At 34.8% G+C, this 17,762-nt stretch overlaps 1 protein-coding gene across 3 annotated transcripts in view; it reads left to right on the forward strand.

Moving 5' to 3' along the window:
- Window positions 1-17,762, forward strand: part of LOC138703781 (uncharacterized) — a 391,629-nt gene that overhangs the window by 168,852 nt on the left and 205,015 nt on the right. Inside the window, exon 2 of one of the 3 annotated variants that reach the window (XM_069831955.1) lies at window positions 15,279-15,384. The exons of the other annotated variants lie outside the window; for them this stretch is intronic. Coding sequence (XP_069688056.1) covers window positions 15,279-15,384 — 106 coding nt within the window. The remainder of the gene's footprint in view (window positions 1-15,278; window positions 15,385-17,762) is intronic. 3 annotated transcript variants of the gene reach the window in all.

A 17,762-nucleotide genomic window follows, 5' to 3' on the forward strand; every position in this document is an offset into this window, starting at 1 on the left:
AAGTAAGTAAGTAAGAGTATTATTATGGCTATTACGTCCTTTCGTATCGTTTTATTGGTCAAAAGTAGTAAAAGTTTATTTCAACCAATCATGGCTGTTTATCGCTACAATTTTATCACTTCCCTAGCATTCGTTTGTTTTTATGACGTCCTTAACAATTGTTTCTTTGTTTGCCAACATTTCAAACTGCAAATTCTTTATGATAATATACAAAAAACGTGCTTTCCGATCTTTATTTGTTTCCAGCATAGATAGTCAACTGAAAATGGCAGCTCAATTTAAACGTTTTGGTGAAGCTAACATTATTAAAATACAATTTTAGTAAGTCAGTTAATATTTTATTGTATTAGAGTAGTTTATTTCTTCTAATCTTTATATACTTTCTTGTAATCGTGTAATAGTCAATTAAATTACACTCCAGTTTTGATTTTGTCTAGATAAATTAAAACCTGTAGTGAGATTACTGTTGATAATAACAATTGAAAGAATTTTAGTTTCGTCCTTTAAATTTGTAGAAATTTGATTCAAGGAAATGTAACATTGCAAAATTACTTTGCAGAACGAAAAGTTGCATTTGTTCGGGTCAAAATTCTACCCATTTAAAGGCCAAAATTAAAATTCTTCCAATAATATATTATCATGATTAGGCCCCGGATTTCTATGTAATATGAAATTGCGAAATATTCACATAAAAATGTAGTAAATATCGGGGAAATATGTAATTAAATATGTAGCATTAATAAAATATGTAAATTAAAATCACTATTTATTAATGCATTAAATACACAAAAATGCCGTCACAATTTAACTGGTCAGTTGAAGTGGAAGGATAGCCTATAGCCTGGAAAGTGACTTGCCATTTCCACTCCATTGTATAGTTTTGCAAATACAACTTGTCTCCGCCACAATTTTTGCTTTTTTCCTTGTGCCTTAAGATTTCATAGAAAAATACTTTTCTATGACACACATAATGGTATTTTGATTTACCTGACACCCGATCCAAACCCCTCGCTAATAGCCTATTTTACGCTAGTGAACAGTGACACCCTTCTCATAATTGCACATTTCTGCGTAATTTTCATATTATTATTATTATTATTATTATTATTATTATTATTATTATTATTGTTATTATTATTATGATTATTATTATTATTATTATTATTATTATTATTATTAATAGCCTACTTTCAATAAATGACCGGCGCACTTGACCATCCCAGATTCCGAGAAAGCATTAGGGCAAATGTACAGAGTTGAGGCACTCCGAACTACTATGTTTTACAAAGTGTTGGAATCCTATTTTTATTTATTTATTTATTTATTTAACCTGGTAGAGATAACGCCATCAGGGCTTCTCTTTCCCTCTACCAGGGGATTACAAATACAATAAAAATCAAAGTACTAAAAGATTAACTGATTAATAAAAGCTAGACAGTTTATTGTAAAAGTTAAGAAGAGAGAAGCATTTCTCTTATTAATTAAGTAAAAATTAGACCTACTCTACGCAGTAAGAAAATGCTTAATAAGCTTGCTTTTGAACACTACTAAATTCCGACAGTCTCTGATGTCACTGGGTAGGGTATTCCACAAGCGCGAGAGCGAGATTGTGTATGATGATGAATACGATGATGTCTTATGTGTTGGTATGGCTAGTATGCGGCTGTTTTGCGTGCGTGTGAAGAGATTTGTTTGTTTTTTTATTTATTTATGAAAGAACTATTCTCTTAAGCCAGGTTTATAAATTGAAGCATTTTCTATAGTTTTGAACAAAACATAACGACGTCAGTTCCGGGCCCTCCCTCTTTACCAGCATCGTGAACTATAGTGAGAACAAGAGGCGGTCCTCCAATCGGAGTAATGGGACAGGTACGTTAAGACATATGTCCAAGTATATATATATATATATATATATATATATATATATAAAATTTCAATAATTTACTCTGAAAAATAAAAAGAATTTGATAAAAAAATTAAAAACTCAATAATTGCCTAGATATGTATAAAAATGTTACATTCTTTACATATGTAAAATATGCACGAGGTACCATACCCTCCTTCTTTGCCAATAAATGTAAAAACCTGGGGCTAACACACAGCATTGTGAAGGAAATAGCCAGTAGTGCCCTCAAAGGATCGGTTCAGATATTGAGAAATCATTTGTATGGGAGTGATAACGAAAATTTCAAGTTATCTTAACCGATGGCTGTTGATTGGTTCAGATATCAATGCCAATACGTAAATCCGTACTATTATTTTTCCCGCGGTATATGACATTCATATCATTCTAACCTATCTGATGATATTCCCCCCCCCCTTTCTTAACTGTAAATGAGCACAAACGCTACTTAGGTGTAAATTTTTCTGACATTTTGTATATTCGATTCCCTCATCGTTTCAAATGCATATCATTTTACCTTTCCAAATTATATGTAATACGCTTTGTCGAATCTGGCAACCTTTTCATAAGGGAAGCTAACTTTCTTCTTCTTCTACTAAGAATATGTAAAATGAAACTCAACTTTAACCATGTCAGAACCACAAATCGTTGATATATCATTTTCAGTAGTGTACAAGTAAAGGAATGCAATATCTAATTACGACATACGTAAGAATCCGGTCTCTAATCATGATACACTGCTCTTTTAAATTGACTGAATATATCGGGAATTAAATCAATGATATTCCCAAAACACGCTATGAAATATTTCATATAAAACAATATTTGTTTCGGAATGGAAGCAAATACGAGAAAAACTGTAGTAAACCTTTTATGTTTGAAATATCTCAAAGAATAACCCCCTGAAATTAATGACATTACTTACGGTCCAACCTGTAAGTCGCTCTAGTGCTGCGAAAATTGCACGAGCTCTTTGGCCCTATAATTTCGTTGGAAGGTTCAGATGATAGAAACGTAGCCTATTAGTGATGTAAAATTCAAGATGTTGCTTAATAAGCGTAAAGGACTGGATAGGGTTATAAATGTTTATTTAGCTTGATAACACGGTTCTGGATTCAATATGGCAATTTACCACATTACGTCAATTGTAAATTAGTATAATGCCATAATATGATGGACTCTCCTAAAACAAAATAAACCCTTGCCCGATGGTTCAAAGCTCACTGACGCAACCAATAATATCCAACTTGTAGTTTTCCTTTTCTTTACGACCAAAGTCCTTGAAAGAAAACATTAATTTTTAATGTATGTTTCTGTACTGCTGTTGAACTTGTCTTGTATACTTCAAATGGCCAGAGTTCACAAGCTGAAAATAGTTGAAGGCTTGATAGCAAAAGCAGGACAAGTCCAAAATATTAATTTTACCAGAAAACGAAAAAAACTGTCTCTTACCTTCCTCATGCAATAAAATAATGTGATATATTTTATATACGTATCTCGTATATATCTACCAACTTTGGTAATGTCTTCTTTTATATGGTTTCTTGAAAAAAAAAATTGAACATATCCAGTTTTTGCAGAAAATTGTAATTATTCTAATAACACAAATTATATACACATTAATTGAGGAATAGTATATGAATTAATGTTTCATTTATATTGTCAACTGTATCAACATACTAATAAATACTTTTGTGCGAGATCGTGCGTATTTGCTTGGTTTCCGCACAAAACCAATCCGCGGAAAGTCTAAAATTCCACATTCAGTATTCACAACCTAACACACATAACAATTTCCCTCTTCTTACCGCTTAAGAGACATATTTTACTGCTTTAGGCTTTTAACATATTATTTTTAGAGACGTTCAATATAGTAATAATTATAAATTGGAAACTTACCACTACAATTTCACCTGAATTGCACTGTTAATTATGGTTATTAAATATTTGCAAAAATTAAGTAAACTCTACAACTCCACTAAAGTTACTGCATTCGTGATGCAAGTAACATTAAGGAAGCCGTGAAAAAATCAACAAGATTCCAGACTCATTACATAACCTTAAGTTCGCATTTATAGACTGGGAGGAAAAAAAGACAGACGTGTATCACGGCCTGCTGGAGTATAGTAAACACAGAAAACATTTTAAAGCAACAATGTTGAAGATAGATATTTTTGTTGAGCAAATTTTCCGTCATTGAACAGAAACCAAGATGGAGATTTCATTCCTCTTTCAGGTATATAATAAACGATCTTCGCACAAAATAATGTACGATACACGAGAGGTATGTTTTCTTTCAATTCTCGGAAATTAAAAAAGTTCAACTACGTTTCGCTTTTTCAAACTTTTCCTCGAACATGAAAACTTCAACATACCGCTCTTGTAACGCATATTACTATTATAAGTGTTTTATTAGATTAAAAACTTAATGTTGGAATGATTTCCTGAAGAAGGAAAACAATATTATCTTTATATTTTCTCTTTCTAAATTTGTGTAATTATCCTGATAACAAAAACTATGCTCAATCAAAAATATTATTATTATTATTATTATTATTATTATTATTATTATTATTATTATTATTATTATTATTATTATTATTACGTGAATATGTTAGGAGAAAATCCACGAACGATTAGGGAAAACACTGGAATTTTACTGGAAGCAAGTAAAGACATAAGTTTGGAAGTAAATCCCGAAAAGACAAAGTATATGATTATGTCTCGTGACGAGAATATTGTACGAAATGGAAATATAAAAATTGGAAATTTAACTTTTGAACAGGTGGAGAAGTTCAAATATCTTGGAGCAACAGTAACAAATATAAATGATACTCGGGAGGAAATTAAACACAGAATAAAATTTATTTAATATATTTAATAATATATTTAATATGGGAAATGCCTGTTATTATCGGTTGAGAAGCTTTTATCATCCAGTCTACTGTCAAAAAATCTGAAAGTTAGAATTTATAAAACACTTATATTACCGGTTGTTATTTATGGTTGTGAAACTTGGACTCTCACTTTGAGAGAAGAACATAGGTTAAGAGTGTTTGAGAATAAGGTGCTTAGGAAAATATTTGGGGCTAAGAGGGATGAAGTTACAGGAGAATGGAGAAAGTTACACAACACAGAACTGCACGCATTGTATTCTTCACCTGACATAATTAGGAACATAAAATCCAGACGTTTGAGATGGGCAGGGCATGTGGCACGTATGGGCGAATCCAGAAATGCATATAGAGTGTTAGTTGGGAGGCCGGAAGGAAAAAGACCTTTAGGCCGAGTCGTAGATGGGAAGATAATATTAAAATGGATTTGAGGGAGGTGGGATATGATGATAGAGAATGGATTAATCTTGCTCAGGATAGGGACCAATGGCGGGCTTATGTGAGGGCGGCAATGAACCTCCAGGTTCCTTAAAAGCCAGTAAGTAAGTATTATTATCATCATCATCATCATTATTATTATTATTATTATTATTATTATTATTATTATTATTATTATTATAGCTGTTTTCACTCATCACACCCACTGCTATTGTCATCTTATGCCACTTCAACATTCTTCTCATTCTGATGACTTGCTTTTTTTTGGATCTGGTTCATTTTGATGATCATTCATTTCTAAAACCAAATATTTATCCAATAATGACAATAACAGCTAATGACCACCTCTGCGGTGTAGCGGTCAGCATGCTGGTCTCTTACGCAGAGGGCCCGGGTTCGATTCCCGGTCGGGTTGAATTTCCCGGTTGAGGTTTTTCAGGGTTTTCCCTCAACCGTAAGGCAAATGCCAGGCAATTCTGGCCACAACATCCCTGAATATCACCGGCCTCATTCATCACCGAAATCATATTCATAACAAATCAGTAATACATATACAGTCGCCATCTAGTTCACAACCATATAACCAGTCTCAACAATAGATTTACTCGCGATATGACCAAAGATGTTAATGCGAGTATAAATAACAGCGAGAAAAAAAAAAGATATAAGAAAAATAACAGTTAATATGGCGATAAAACAAAAGAAGACTACACTAATGCCATCTTCATGATATTTTCTAACAAGAACCGGATAAGTTTGTGACTTGTCCTTTTTTGCTAGAAAGATGTTGGACTAATCTGCTTTTTTCAGAAAAGCGACATTTTCAAACACCCATTTCATGGCGCAAATCCGATTTTTGTAGAAACTTGTTATGTTAATAGATGCCGTTTTAAATGAAGTGAAGAGAACTGTATATGCTCAAAATTGGAATTTTTGGACTTGTTCGGTTTTTGCTCTGAACCCTTCAGTTATGTCCATTTTTTATTTTAATAATGTGCTATATAAGAAAAGAACTCAGCCACCGGCGTGGCTCAGTCGGTTGAGGCGCTTGCCTGCCGGTCTGAAGTTGCGCTTGGGCGCGGGTTCGATCCCCGCTTGGGTTGATTACCTGGTTGGGTTTTTTCCGAGGTTTTCCCCAACCGTAAGGTAATCTATGGCGAATCCTCGGCCTCATCTCGCCAAATACCATCTCGCTATCACCAATCTCATCGACGCTAATGACCTAGTAGTTGATACAGCGTCGTTAAATAACCAACTAAAAAAGAAAAGAAAAGAACTCAGATTCGAAAGTTTGTAAAATATGAGAAGACAAAGAAGTTTATAAGATATCTTACAGAATTTCTATTTGAGTGACTGTAGTTAACAATCCATATTTTTAAGCATAGAAATTAAAAAGAAAATTAACTCACGTTTGAATCTGCTTGCCGTGATTTTGTAATTCATTTTAAATTTTTGCGTCTTGGTTTTTGTTCCACTAGTTTGAAACATTGAGCTCAGATTGTACAAACAAAGATAAAAATCAAATCAAATGTTCAAGTTGAAGGTTTAAAAAGTAATAAAATTCCAATTATTTTATTTCCTGTACAAAAGAGTACAAATATTTACTTAACGTTAAATTATTATTTTGAATGGCAGGAGAGGGAAATTATTATGAACTCGCATCCTCCGTTTTACTCGAGAGAGAATTGTGTGTATTCTAGTGATATATGTTTATATGGTATACAATGTACTTACATGTATGTTTATGTGTATGTTTAAGCATAGTAGTTTGATTAATTATTAATTTTGGAGACCTACTCTTTTCGTAATTGCGAAGAAAAAAGGTCTTCGATTTGTATGTGGGGGAAAAAACATTTATACTTCGTGCTGTCATTTGATTGTAAATGCTACCCTCCATTTTAGACACACTTCTGAATGATTAAGGAGAGAGGATGGTATTTTTGATGAAAAATGACTGAATTTAAAAAACAAATTATTTAAAATACTCTGTGATATGTGTGGGTCGCCATTTTTAAACTTCCTGCATTATGGATTTTTAAATCACTCGCCCCCCCCCCCTTTTACCGTTGTTTCCGGTGAATTAAATTGTCAAAAATTTATTTTTCTTTAAAATACCCTTTGATATGCGTGGAATGCATTGCATAACATTTTGTGGGTATTTGTGCCCTTATCGGATGTTGAGACGTCATTTTTAAACTTCCTGCGCTATGGATTTTTAAATCACACGCCCGCTTTTATCGGTTTTCAGGAACTTCATTTTTTTTTTGCTACATTGCCAGATAAAATGAATATGATTTCTGAACTATTAAATATACATGCATGAAATTTAGAACACACATTTTTTAGACTATTAGGAAACTTTTCTCTGTAACAGAATTTTGTTAAATGATTTCATTTTAGAAATACGTCCGTTTGTTTGCAAGAAAGGAAATCAGAAAATTGTTACTAAATTTTAATTGTTTATTTTCCAAACGTAGGGACTAATATCAAAATTCTGTTACAGACAGTTTGTAGAACATACTTTTGCAAAAACTGTTTGAATCTATCTTTAAAAACGGTTTAGATATATCGGGTTTAGTACAATACTGCATTGGGTATATTTTTTTTTTCAAATTTGGGCCCCCAAATAATTTTTTTTTTCAAAATATTTTTATTTGGTTGAGTTGCCACAGCTATGAGCTCTCTACATACAAAAAATTAATAATTTACACCAAATAGGAAAAAAGTTAAAAAAAATACCATCCTCTCCCCTTAAGACACTAGAATCAAACTAGAGACTTCGCAATTTTACTGTATTTCCATGGATATTCTTCGCATTTTCTTTATATTCCTGTGGAAAACCGTAGGAGTTCGATATAACGCTAAACCCTTCATGCTAGTAAAAGTTAAGCAGTTTCACATTATCTGAGAAAATCTCCGTCAGGATACAATTCATTAAACTTTTTAAACTTTTGTATTCTTTATTCACAAATAGACGTAACAGTTTATATATAGGGCTGTTAAAAAGAATGTACTAAATTTAAACGAACTTAGAAAGGATATTTGCATAGATATGGTTATGTGGTTTTCATCAAATGCTAGAAAAATTCTAGGAGTGCCTCATCTCATATGTCAATTATTTCCAGTAGTCCTTATCATCCAGGTAATGTAATTAAATAATTTCGAGTCCCGCCTAGTTCTCTCAGATGAAACAATATTCAATTTAAGTAGAAAAGTGAATCACCACGACATGTGCATCCGGGACACAGAAAAATCACAGCCACCCATAAATCTCGAAATTTTCTGTGAGAATGAAGTATGGGCTTTTCTTCTTCGTACAGATGACAGTATCCGGTACCTTCTACCCTGACATGCTACAAAACTGATTACTCCCTCTGCTAGACGATGATTCCGATGACTTAATTTTTCACCAAGTTAGCATTTCACACCATTTTCACGGGGAAGCCTTACGAACATTCTCCAGGATCGCTGAATCTTGTGCATCGGTATCCATGATATTGACCACCTCGATCACCGGACCTAACGTCCTGCTTTTTGTATGGGACTAAGGATCGTATTCATAAACGAGACTTTGGCTGAAGACTTCCCAAAGCCGACTTTCACAGTCAAGTTTAACTTTGTTAAAAGTCCTATTCATAGACACTACTTCTGACAATTTGACTTTGACTTTGGTAAGTCGAGATTTGACGATCTTGTTCTAATGTTGGCAATCACAATCATGGCCTTCTAAACGGATTAAATTAATGAATAGCTGAAGGCATTGCCACAACAAAAGCCATCTTTTGAGTCTCAAATCAGTGAAACAATTGAACATCGGCAGACATTAAGCGATTGTTGCAGCATTGTATAATTATTTCAATGTAAAATAACTGTGAAGACGTGAAAGATAAGATGCCACCAATGACAGATTATGAAAGAGACGTGCTACTAGAACTGGTGAAGACGTATAATAGTACATTATGCAACGAGCCTATAATGAAGGTAATTAAGAAGCGAGTATGGATATTTATGAAACGAGCGCAAGCGAGTTTCATAATTTTCATACGAGCTTCTTAATTACCATTATAGGCGAGTTTCATACGACTTTTTATGCTCGACCTAACTTGATATTATTAATTTTCTTTGTATCTGACCTTGACCAATGTCCCGTATGTTGTGAGATGTTGGCAGACGCGAAAGTATTGATTTTTTCCGAGGAACAGATGTTCACATTGACCTTGCTAGGCCATAAGAACCTACAGAGATAACATTGAAATTAAATTAGACATTGAAAAACGAGATGACAAATTCAATTTATTTGAATATTATTTACAATCAACGCTAATTATTATAGCAACAGAACATAACCTTCTGCAACAGTATTGGATTTCCAGCCTCCGTGACTTTTCGCTAATTCTCTTTCGATTGCATATCCGAGAATAATCGATACTTGCGGTTTTATAACGGTAGAAAGCTGACCAGCCATTGGCTGAACAGTTGTAACCTGAGTCGTCATTGGCTGAAAGACCTGACCTTTAATGAGTAGGTGTACTTTAATGACATGCATTCAAGGTCTGCTACCAGGTATATAATTACTACATTTTGGTATGGTCGAGCGTAAAGAATACAATTAAATATACAAAATCAATAGTAAATCATTAATCCTTATACTAATGGAATAGAGCAATATCGAAGTGAAATAGGAGTATTATTAATGGAATAGGTAATCCTTTATTATTCTATTATTTATTGGATGTTATTTAATACGGTCCATTTTTCAAATCTGTATCTTGATTTGAATACATTATCTCTATAAAATTTAATAGAGTTTTGTACATGTCTAATAATACGCCGATAAGCATGAGGAGCTTCAATAATTTCCTGGATGTTGTCAATCTTCTCGGCAAATATAGCAATTTCCCAAATATCAGCCATTTTTCTTATGTCCACGAACGAAAGTCAAAGTCAAAGTCTAGATTTTCGGCGACTTCGAAGTAAAGTCACGATCGAAGTTTACCTTCGTCAAAGTGTCGACTGTGAATAGGAAAGTGGCGACTTTGTAGGCCTACTTTCCAAAGTCAACTTTGGTCCAAAGTATTGTGACAGCGACGTGAGATTCGAACTCACGACCAGCGTCCCGCAAGAGAGAAGATCGCGCGGAGCACTTTGGGATGGCGCGCGGCGGAGAGGGGAAAGGGCCAACGCGGCGAGAGAGTGGAGAGAGAGTGCGCGCGCATCTGGTGCTGGTAGAGAGGAGAGGGCTCTGGATTTTTCTGGAGTGCCATCTCTAGAGACGCGTGGAACTTTCGAGGCTACGTCGCTGTGGTTATAAATTAAGGACGCGAAGGAACGACAGCAGAGTTTTCAGTTGATTAGTCAGCCAGTCAGTGAGAAAGCGAGAGCAAGCAAGCCAGTCTTGTGTACCGGAGTTCGACTCGAGTGTGCGTCCGCAACTGTATCAGCATCCGAAGGCCTGAGTTCGAGTGCAGTGGACCGCAGTTGGAGGGACCTGAGTTCGAGTGCAGTGGACCGCAGTTGGAGGGACCTGAGTTCGAGTACAGTGAACTGTCTCTGAAGGTCTGTGGTTCGAGATACTGTGAACTCGAGTGACTGAGATAGAAGAACTGTGAACTGAGAACTGATAGTTCTGATTTGTAAATAATGCTTTGTAAATATTAGTTAAGATTAACAGTTCATTGTTGTTCGTACTAGTCCAAGTAAATTGTCATTGTCGTCGGTGGAGTGCTATAACGAATACTGTGTTAAGTGAAAATCCAATTGTTGACGAGAGCGTTTAAGGCGAATTGTAGAAAGGAATTATTGTTGTGCCGAATAAATTACATTGTTGTTACTAATAAAATTCACAGTATCGTCTATGAATACGACCCTAAGTGGAAGGCATCGTCTACTTTCCATACCTAGTCACAGGTCTTCAAAGTCATGGCAGCTATGGAAGGAATAATACGGGACACATTGGATGAATTCACCTGTCGCCTAATGTGACCAGGGGTGCAGACATGGAAGTTCAGTGAGAGTTTTCTACAAGTAGTACAAATTGCATATTCCTATCTATGCAGACGTCCTTGTTAGCGTTTGATATAGGTATCAACTTTTTATACAGGGTGAATCATTAGTAATGTTATTAATTTTACGGGATTATTCTTTGAAATATTTAAAACAAAAAAAATACAGTTTTGCTCGTTTTGGCTTCCTTTTCGAGAGAAAAATTATTTTGTGCGAGATCGTGCGTATTTGCTTGGTTTCCTCACAAAACCAATCCGCGGAAAGTCTAAAATTCCACATTCAGTATTCCCAACGTAACACACATAACAATTTCCCTCTTCTTACCGCTTAAGTGACATATTGATTTTACTGCTTTAGGCTTTGAACATATTATTTTTAGAGACGTTCAATATAGTAATAATTATAAATTGGAAACTTACCACTGCAATTTCACCTAAATTGCACTGTTAATTATTGTTTTTAAATATTTGCAAAAATTAAGTGAACTCTACAACTCTACTAAAGTTACTGCATTCGTGATGCAAGTAACATTAAGGAAGCCGTGAAAAAATCAACAAGATTCCAGATGCCTATGTTATTACTACAGTATGTTATATAAATAATATTGTTAAAATATTAAAATGAAAAATAAATCATTACATAACCTTACCGTTTGTTTTAAGTTCGCATTTATAGACTGGGGGAAAAAAAGACAGACGTATATCACGGCCTGCTGGAGTATAGTAAACACAGAAAACATTTTATAGCAACAATGTTGAAGAAAGATATTTTGGTGTTCCGAAGTTGCCGCCATTAAACAGAAACCAACATGGACATTTCATTGCAACTAATTAGAAATTCCTCTTTCAGGTATGTAATAAACGATCTTCGCACAAAATAATGTACGATACACGAGCGGTTTGTTTGTTTTCATGTTCTCGGAAATTAAAAAAGCTCAACTACGTTTCGCTTTTTCAATCTTTTCCTCGAACACGAAAACGTCAACATACCGTTCTTGTAACGTATATTACTATTATATGAAATGTTTTATGTACAACAATTTTTATCTTGAAAATGAAGCAAAAATGAGCAAAATTGCATTACACTTTTTTGTTTCAAGTATCTCAGAGAGTGCACTGCTGTGGAGTAATGGTTAACACCCCTGGCCATGAAAGTAGCGGGCCCGGGTTCGAATCCTGGTTGGGACAATTATAATGACCCTTGATTTTATTCATGATATAGACCTGTTAGTAGATCAATAAGAATATTGTTGTAATAATTGTTGGTTGAGGTTTTTTCCGGGGTTTCCCCTCATCTCAGTAAGTGCAAATGGTGGGTAACTTTCGCGTTTGACCCGGACTCACTTCACTGGTATTATCACCTTCATATCATTCAGACGCTATACAGAGTGATTCCAGAAGATTCACCGTCACTTACGGAGCTTATTTCCGAAGACATTCTGAGCAAAAAATGTCATATAAACATGTGTCCTAATCTCAATATTTTTAGAGTTGCACTAATTTTAAATTGTTAGTAAAATGCCTTTTACCTTTACCTTTAAGGGTAAAAAATATTGCAAATAGAGAATGAACTATTCAGAAGTGTCATTTCTTTAATTGGCTAGTGTTCTGAAGTTAAAAATGTGTTGTTAATTGCTTTATACAGATTTTGTTTTACAATTTTTAACAAAAATTCACACCATTCTTACGTACTTACTACAAAAATTGTTACAAATCATACGACTTTAGGAACTTGATTCTTTACAGTTTAATTATGCATCCTAATGTACAGTCTTAAAGAATTTACAAGAGTGGCGTGATTTGTAACAATTTTTGTGGTAAATGAGTAAGAAAATGTAATTTTGTGGTTACAAATCGGGGGGGGGGGAAATATATATATATATATGTACGAAGAAACTATGGAATTCACAACATATTTTTAGCTTCAGAATACTACCTAATTAAAGAAATGATACTCCTGAATAGTTCATTCTTCATCTTTAATATTATTTTATTCTTAAAACTCAAGAATAATGGTATTTTACAAACAATTTCAAATTAGTATAACTCTGAAAATATTGAGATTAGGACAAAACATGTTTATGACTTTTTTGCTCAAAATGTCTTCGGAAATAAGTTCCGTAAGGGACGGTAAATCCTCGTGAATCACTCTGTATAACCATAGCAGTTGAAAAGTGTCGTAAAATAACCAATAAATAATAATAATAATATAATAATAATAATAATAATAATAATAATAATAATAATAATAATTGTAGTAACTTTCGAGGAATATCACTTTTGTTGACGTCGTATAAAATTTTGTCGAATATCCTTTTGAGAAGATTAACTCCATATGTATATGAAATTATTGGGAATCATCAATGTGGTTTAGGCGCAATAGATCGACTATTGATCAGATTTTTTGTATTCGACAGATATTGGAGAAAAAATGGGAGTATAAGGGTACAGTACATCAGTTATTCATAGATTTAAAAATGGCGTACGACTCGGTTAAGAGAGAAGTTTTATATAATATTTTTATCGAATTTGCTATTCCCAAGAAACTAGTTCGATTAATTAAAATGTATCTTAGTGAAACTTACAGCAGAGTCCATATAGGCCAGTTTCTATCTCATGCTTTTCCAATTCACTGCGGGCTAAAGCAGGGATGTGCATTGTCACCGCTACTTTTTAACTTCGCTCTAGAATATGCCATTAGGAAAGTTCAGGATAACAGAGAGGGTTTGGAATTGAACGGGTTACATCAGCTGCTTGTCTATGCGGATGACGTGAATATGTTAGGAGAAAATACACAAACGATTAGGGAAAACACGGAAATTCTACTTGAATCAAGTAAAGCGACAGAGTTGGAAGTAAATCCCGAAAAGACAAAGTATATGATTATGTCTCGTGACCAGAATATTGTACGAAATGGAACTATAAAAATTGGACATTTATCCTTCGAGGAGATGGAAAAATTCAAATATCTTGGAGCAACAGTAACAAATATAAATGACACTCGGGAGGAAATTAAATGCAGAATAAATATGGGAAATGCCTATTATTATTCGGTTGAGAACCTTTTGTCATCTAGTCTTCTGTCAAAAAATCTGAAAGTTAGAATTTATAAAACAGTTATATTACCGGTTGTTCTGTATGGTTGTGAAACTTGGACTCTCACTTTGAGAGAGGAACAGAGATTAAGGGTGTTTGAGAATAAGGTGCTTAGGAAAATATTTGGGGCTAAGAGGGATGAAGTTACAGGAGAATGGAGAAAGTTACACAACGCAGAGCTGCACGCATTGTATTCTTCACCTGACATAATTAGGAACATCAAATCCAGACGTTTGAGATGGGCAGGGCATGTGGCACGTATGGGAGAATCCAGAAATGCATATAGTGTGTTAGTTGGGAAGCCGGCGGAAAAAAGGCCTTTGGGGAGGCCGAGACGTAGATGGGAAGATAATATTAAAATGGATTTGAGGGAGGTGGGATATGATGGAAGAGACTGGATTAATCTTGCACAGGATAGGGACCAATGGCGGGCTTATGTGAGGGCGGCAATGAACCTCCGGGTTCCTTGAAAGCCAGTAAGTAATAATAATAATAATAATAATAATAATAATAATAATAATAATAATAATAATATCTAAGAGTATAACCCATTGAAATTAATGACATTACTTACTGTTCACCCTGCAAGTAGGCTACCTGTTTATTAGATATGGCGAATTCTCGATTAAGAGGAAAACACTGGAATTATAGTATGGACATTTAATTTAAACACAGAAGATTCGTTGTCTATAGGAATCGCTGCGTTTTATACAAATACAAGAAGCTACTATATACAGTGTGTTTTTAAATATTATGTTCTTTTCTCACTGTTGAAATTTTTATGTGAATATTATGATCGATTGTTATTGTAACTTCGGATACAAAGATACCGATATTGATTATAAAAAGTTACCCGTCATGAACTCGACGGCTATTATTTTTATATTATAATAGTATGTGATGAATAATCGAATTGTTGCTACAAAGAAGGAAATATTTTTTCAGCTCTGAACAACAACACACGAGGCGGCCAGACGTTGCAATGCATGTCTTTAGTTTTTATGTCGACAACAATGACACGCAGAGAACACCAGAAGTAAACGCCGGCAAGGTGAGGAAATTTCGAATTTAATTAAATTATATGTAATATCCCCGAATCAGAGCAAAATTTTAATTACTTTGAAAGTTACAGAAATTCATAACTACACACATCAAAAAAAGTTTTGCATCACCAATAAACTAAAACTGTCACAAAATTGGAAGTGATATGTGAAAATGGAACACATCTGCAATACATATTGCTCGTTAAATGGAAAACAGATCATAATTTAAAGAAAAACATAACTTTATTCTCTCACTGTAAACTTCCAATGAGTTTAATACTCAGTAGTTCGTCCCCTTGCATTAAGACATGCTTAGATCCTTCTTGGCATACCATTCATCAGTTCATTAAGCTACTGTTGGTCCAAATTGTCCCATTCTTCAATGGAAATTCTGCATAAATGAGCCGTTCAGAGCAGAAGTGGTGTAAGTCAAAAATGGGTAATGAGGTTAAAGCAAACATTCTGTAAAATACAGCGCAAAGTAGCAATTGATATTCAGTTTATTTAAACTATCAGTAGTCAGTAGATAGCAAGAAGGCCATATTAATTGCTACTTTGCGCTGTATTTTACATAATTTTTACTTTAAACCTCATTACCCAATCTTGACTTACACCACCTTTGCTCTGAACAGCTCATATCTCGCCGATTGCTTGGTCGATGAGGACGTCTAAAAAACAGTTTATTTTAAACTAACCCAGACATGCTCAATAGGGTTCATGTCTGGGGAACAAGCTGGCCATTTCAGTCGGACGATATCGTTATCACGAAGTTCATAATTGACAATGCCTGTACGATGGACGCGAGAATTGTTGTTCATGAAAAGGAAGTCTTCTCCGAAATGTTGACGATACGGTAACACTATAGAATGGAGAATGTCGTTCCTGTATTGTAGAGCATTGAAGTTGCCCTCAGTGACCAGGAGAGGTGTACTGTGACCCCATGTAATGCCACCCCAAAACATCCCTGAGCCTCCATCTTGTTGTACTCGTTGTGCAGCGTTTCCTGATTCCCTCCAAACACGTTGCCGATCATCGTCAGACAGAAGACATAGGCAAGTTTCATCTGTGAACAGCACTTTGCGCCAGTTCTCAAAAGTCCATTCTGCATGATTCATTGCCCATCTGTAACGTACTTCATGATGTCTAGATGTACGAAATGGAGCTCTCATAATCGTCTCGAGTGAAGATCGGCATCATGCAATCTGTTTCTTGCAGTTTGGTTAGATATACGACGCCCTGTGGCCTGCAAGAAATCATTATTCAAATAATTGATTAAATGGCGATCTTACTCGTGTTGATTGTGTAAGCATGTGCGGCTTACAGCTGTTTCGGTGTTTCTTCACACCATCATCAGAGCCTACTAGATCTCGGCGTCATCTCGAACTTCTCTGCCTGTTGTGTGGGTGCGTTCGATTGTTGAAAAGTGTTGAAATGTGGTGTCAAATAGTGTGTGTTTTCTGATATTGATCTGTGTGTTGAGAATTTGATCAGGGTGTGTTTTGGTGTGTCTGTATATTTCATATTGTTCTAGTGTGTTGAGTTTTTGGTTTATGGGTTGTATGTGTAGGATTTCCATGTCTGTATTTATGTTATTGTATGTGTAGTTAGCATTAGTTCTGTGTTCGGCATAATATGTAGATGTATTGTGTCCTTTGGTTATTGCTTTGATGTGTTCTTTGTATCGAGTTTGGAGGACCAGAGGACACGATACATCTGCATATATGCCGAACACATAACTAATCCAAACTACACATACAATAACATAAATACAGACATGGAAATCCTACACATACAACCCAAAAACCAAAAACCCAACACACTAGAACAATATGAAATATACAGACACCAAAACACACCCTGATCAAATTCTCAACACACAGATCAATTTCAGAACACACACACTATTTGACACCACATTTCAACAGTTTTCAACAATCGAACGCACCCACACAACAGGCAGCGAAGTTCGAGATGACGCCGAGATCTAGTAGGCTCTGAGGATGGTTTGAAGAAACACTGAAACAGCTGTAAGCCGCACATGCTTACATAATTAACACGAGTAAGATCGCTATTTAATCAATTATTTATATTCAAGTGTTAAAAGTAGTGTACGAAAGATTCAACATGGATTATTCAAACCTGTAGCGTTGGCCGTGCGATTTCTCCGAGTCAAAATTCTCAGATAGCGATCATGGGCTGCAGTTGTAGCCCGTGGACGAAGTCCTCAACAATACTTATATTTCTGTAACGATTCCAAATCCGTACCACACCTCTTTGATTCATGTGTATACGTCTAGCAACTTCCCTCGACAACAACCTTTCCTGGGATAGTGTGACTATTCGGATACGATCAAATGTCGGAATTTGTCTTCTTGCTATAGCAATA

This window comes from Periplaneta americana, chromosome 7, assembly GCF_040183065.1.
Source record: "Periplaneta americana isolate PAMFEO1 chromosome 7, P.americana_PAMFEO1_priV1, whole genome shotgun sequence".
In the NCBI taxonomy this organism is placed as follows: Eukaryota; Metazoa; Arthropoda; class Insecta; order Blattodea; family Blattidae; genus Periplaneta; species Periplaneta americana.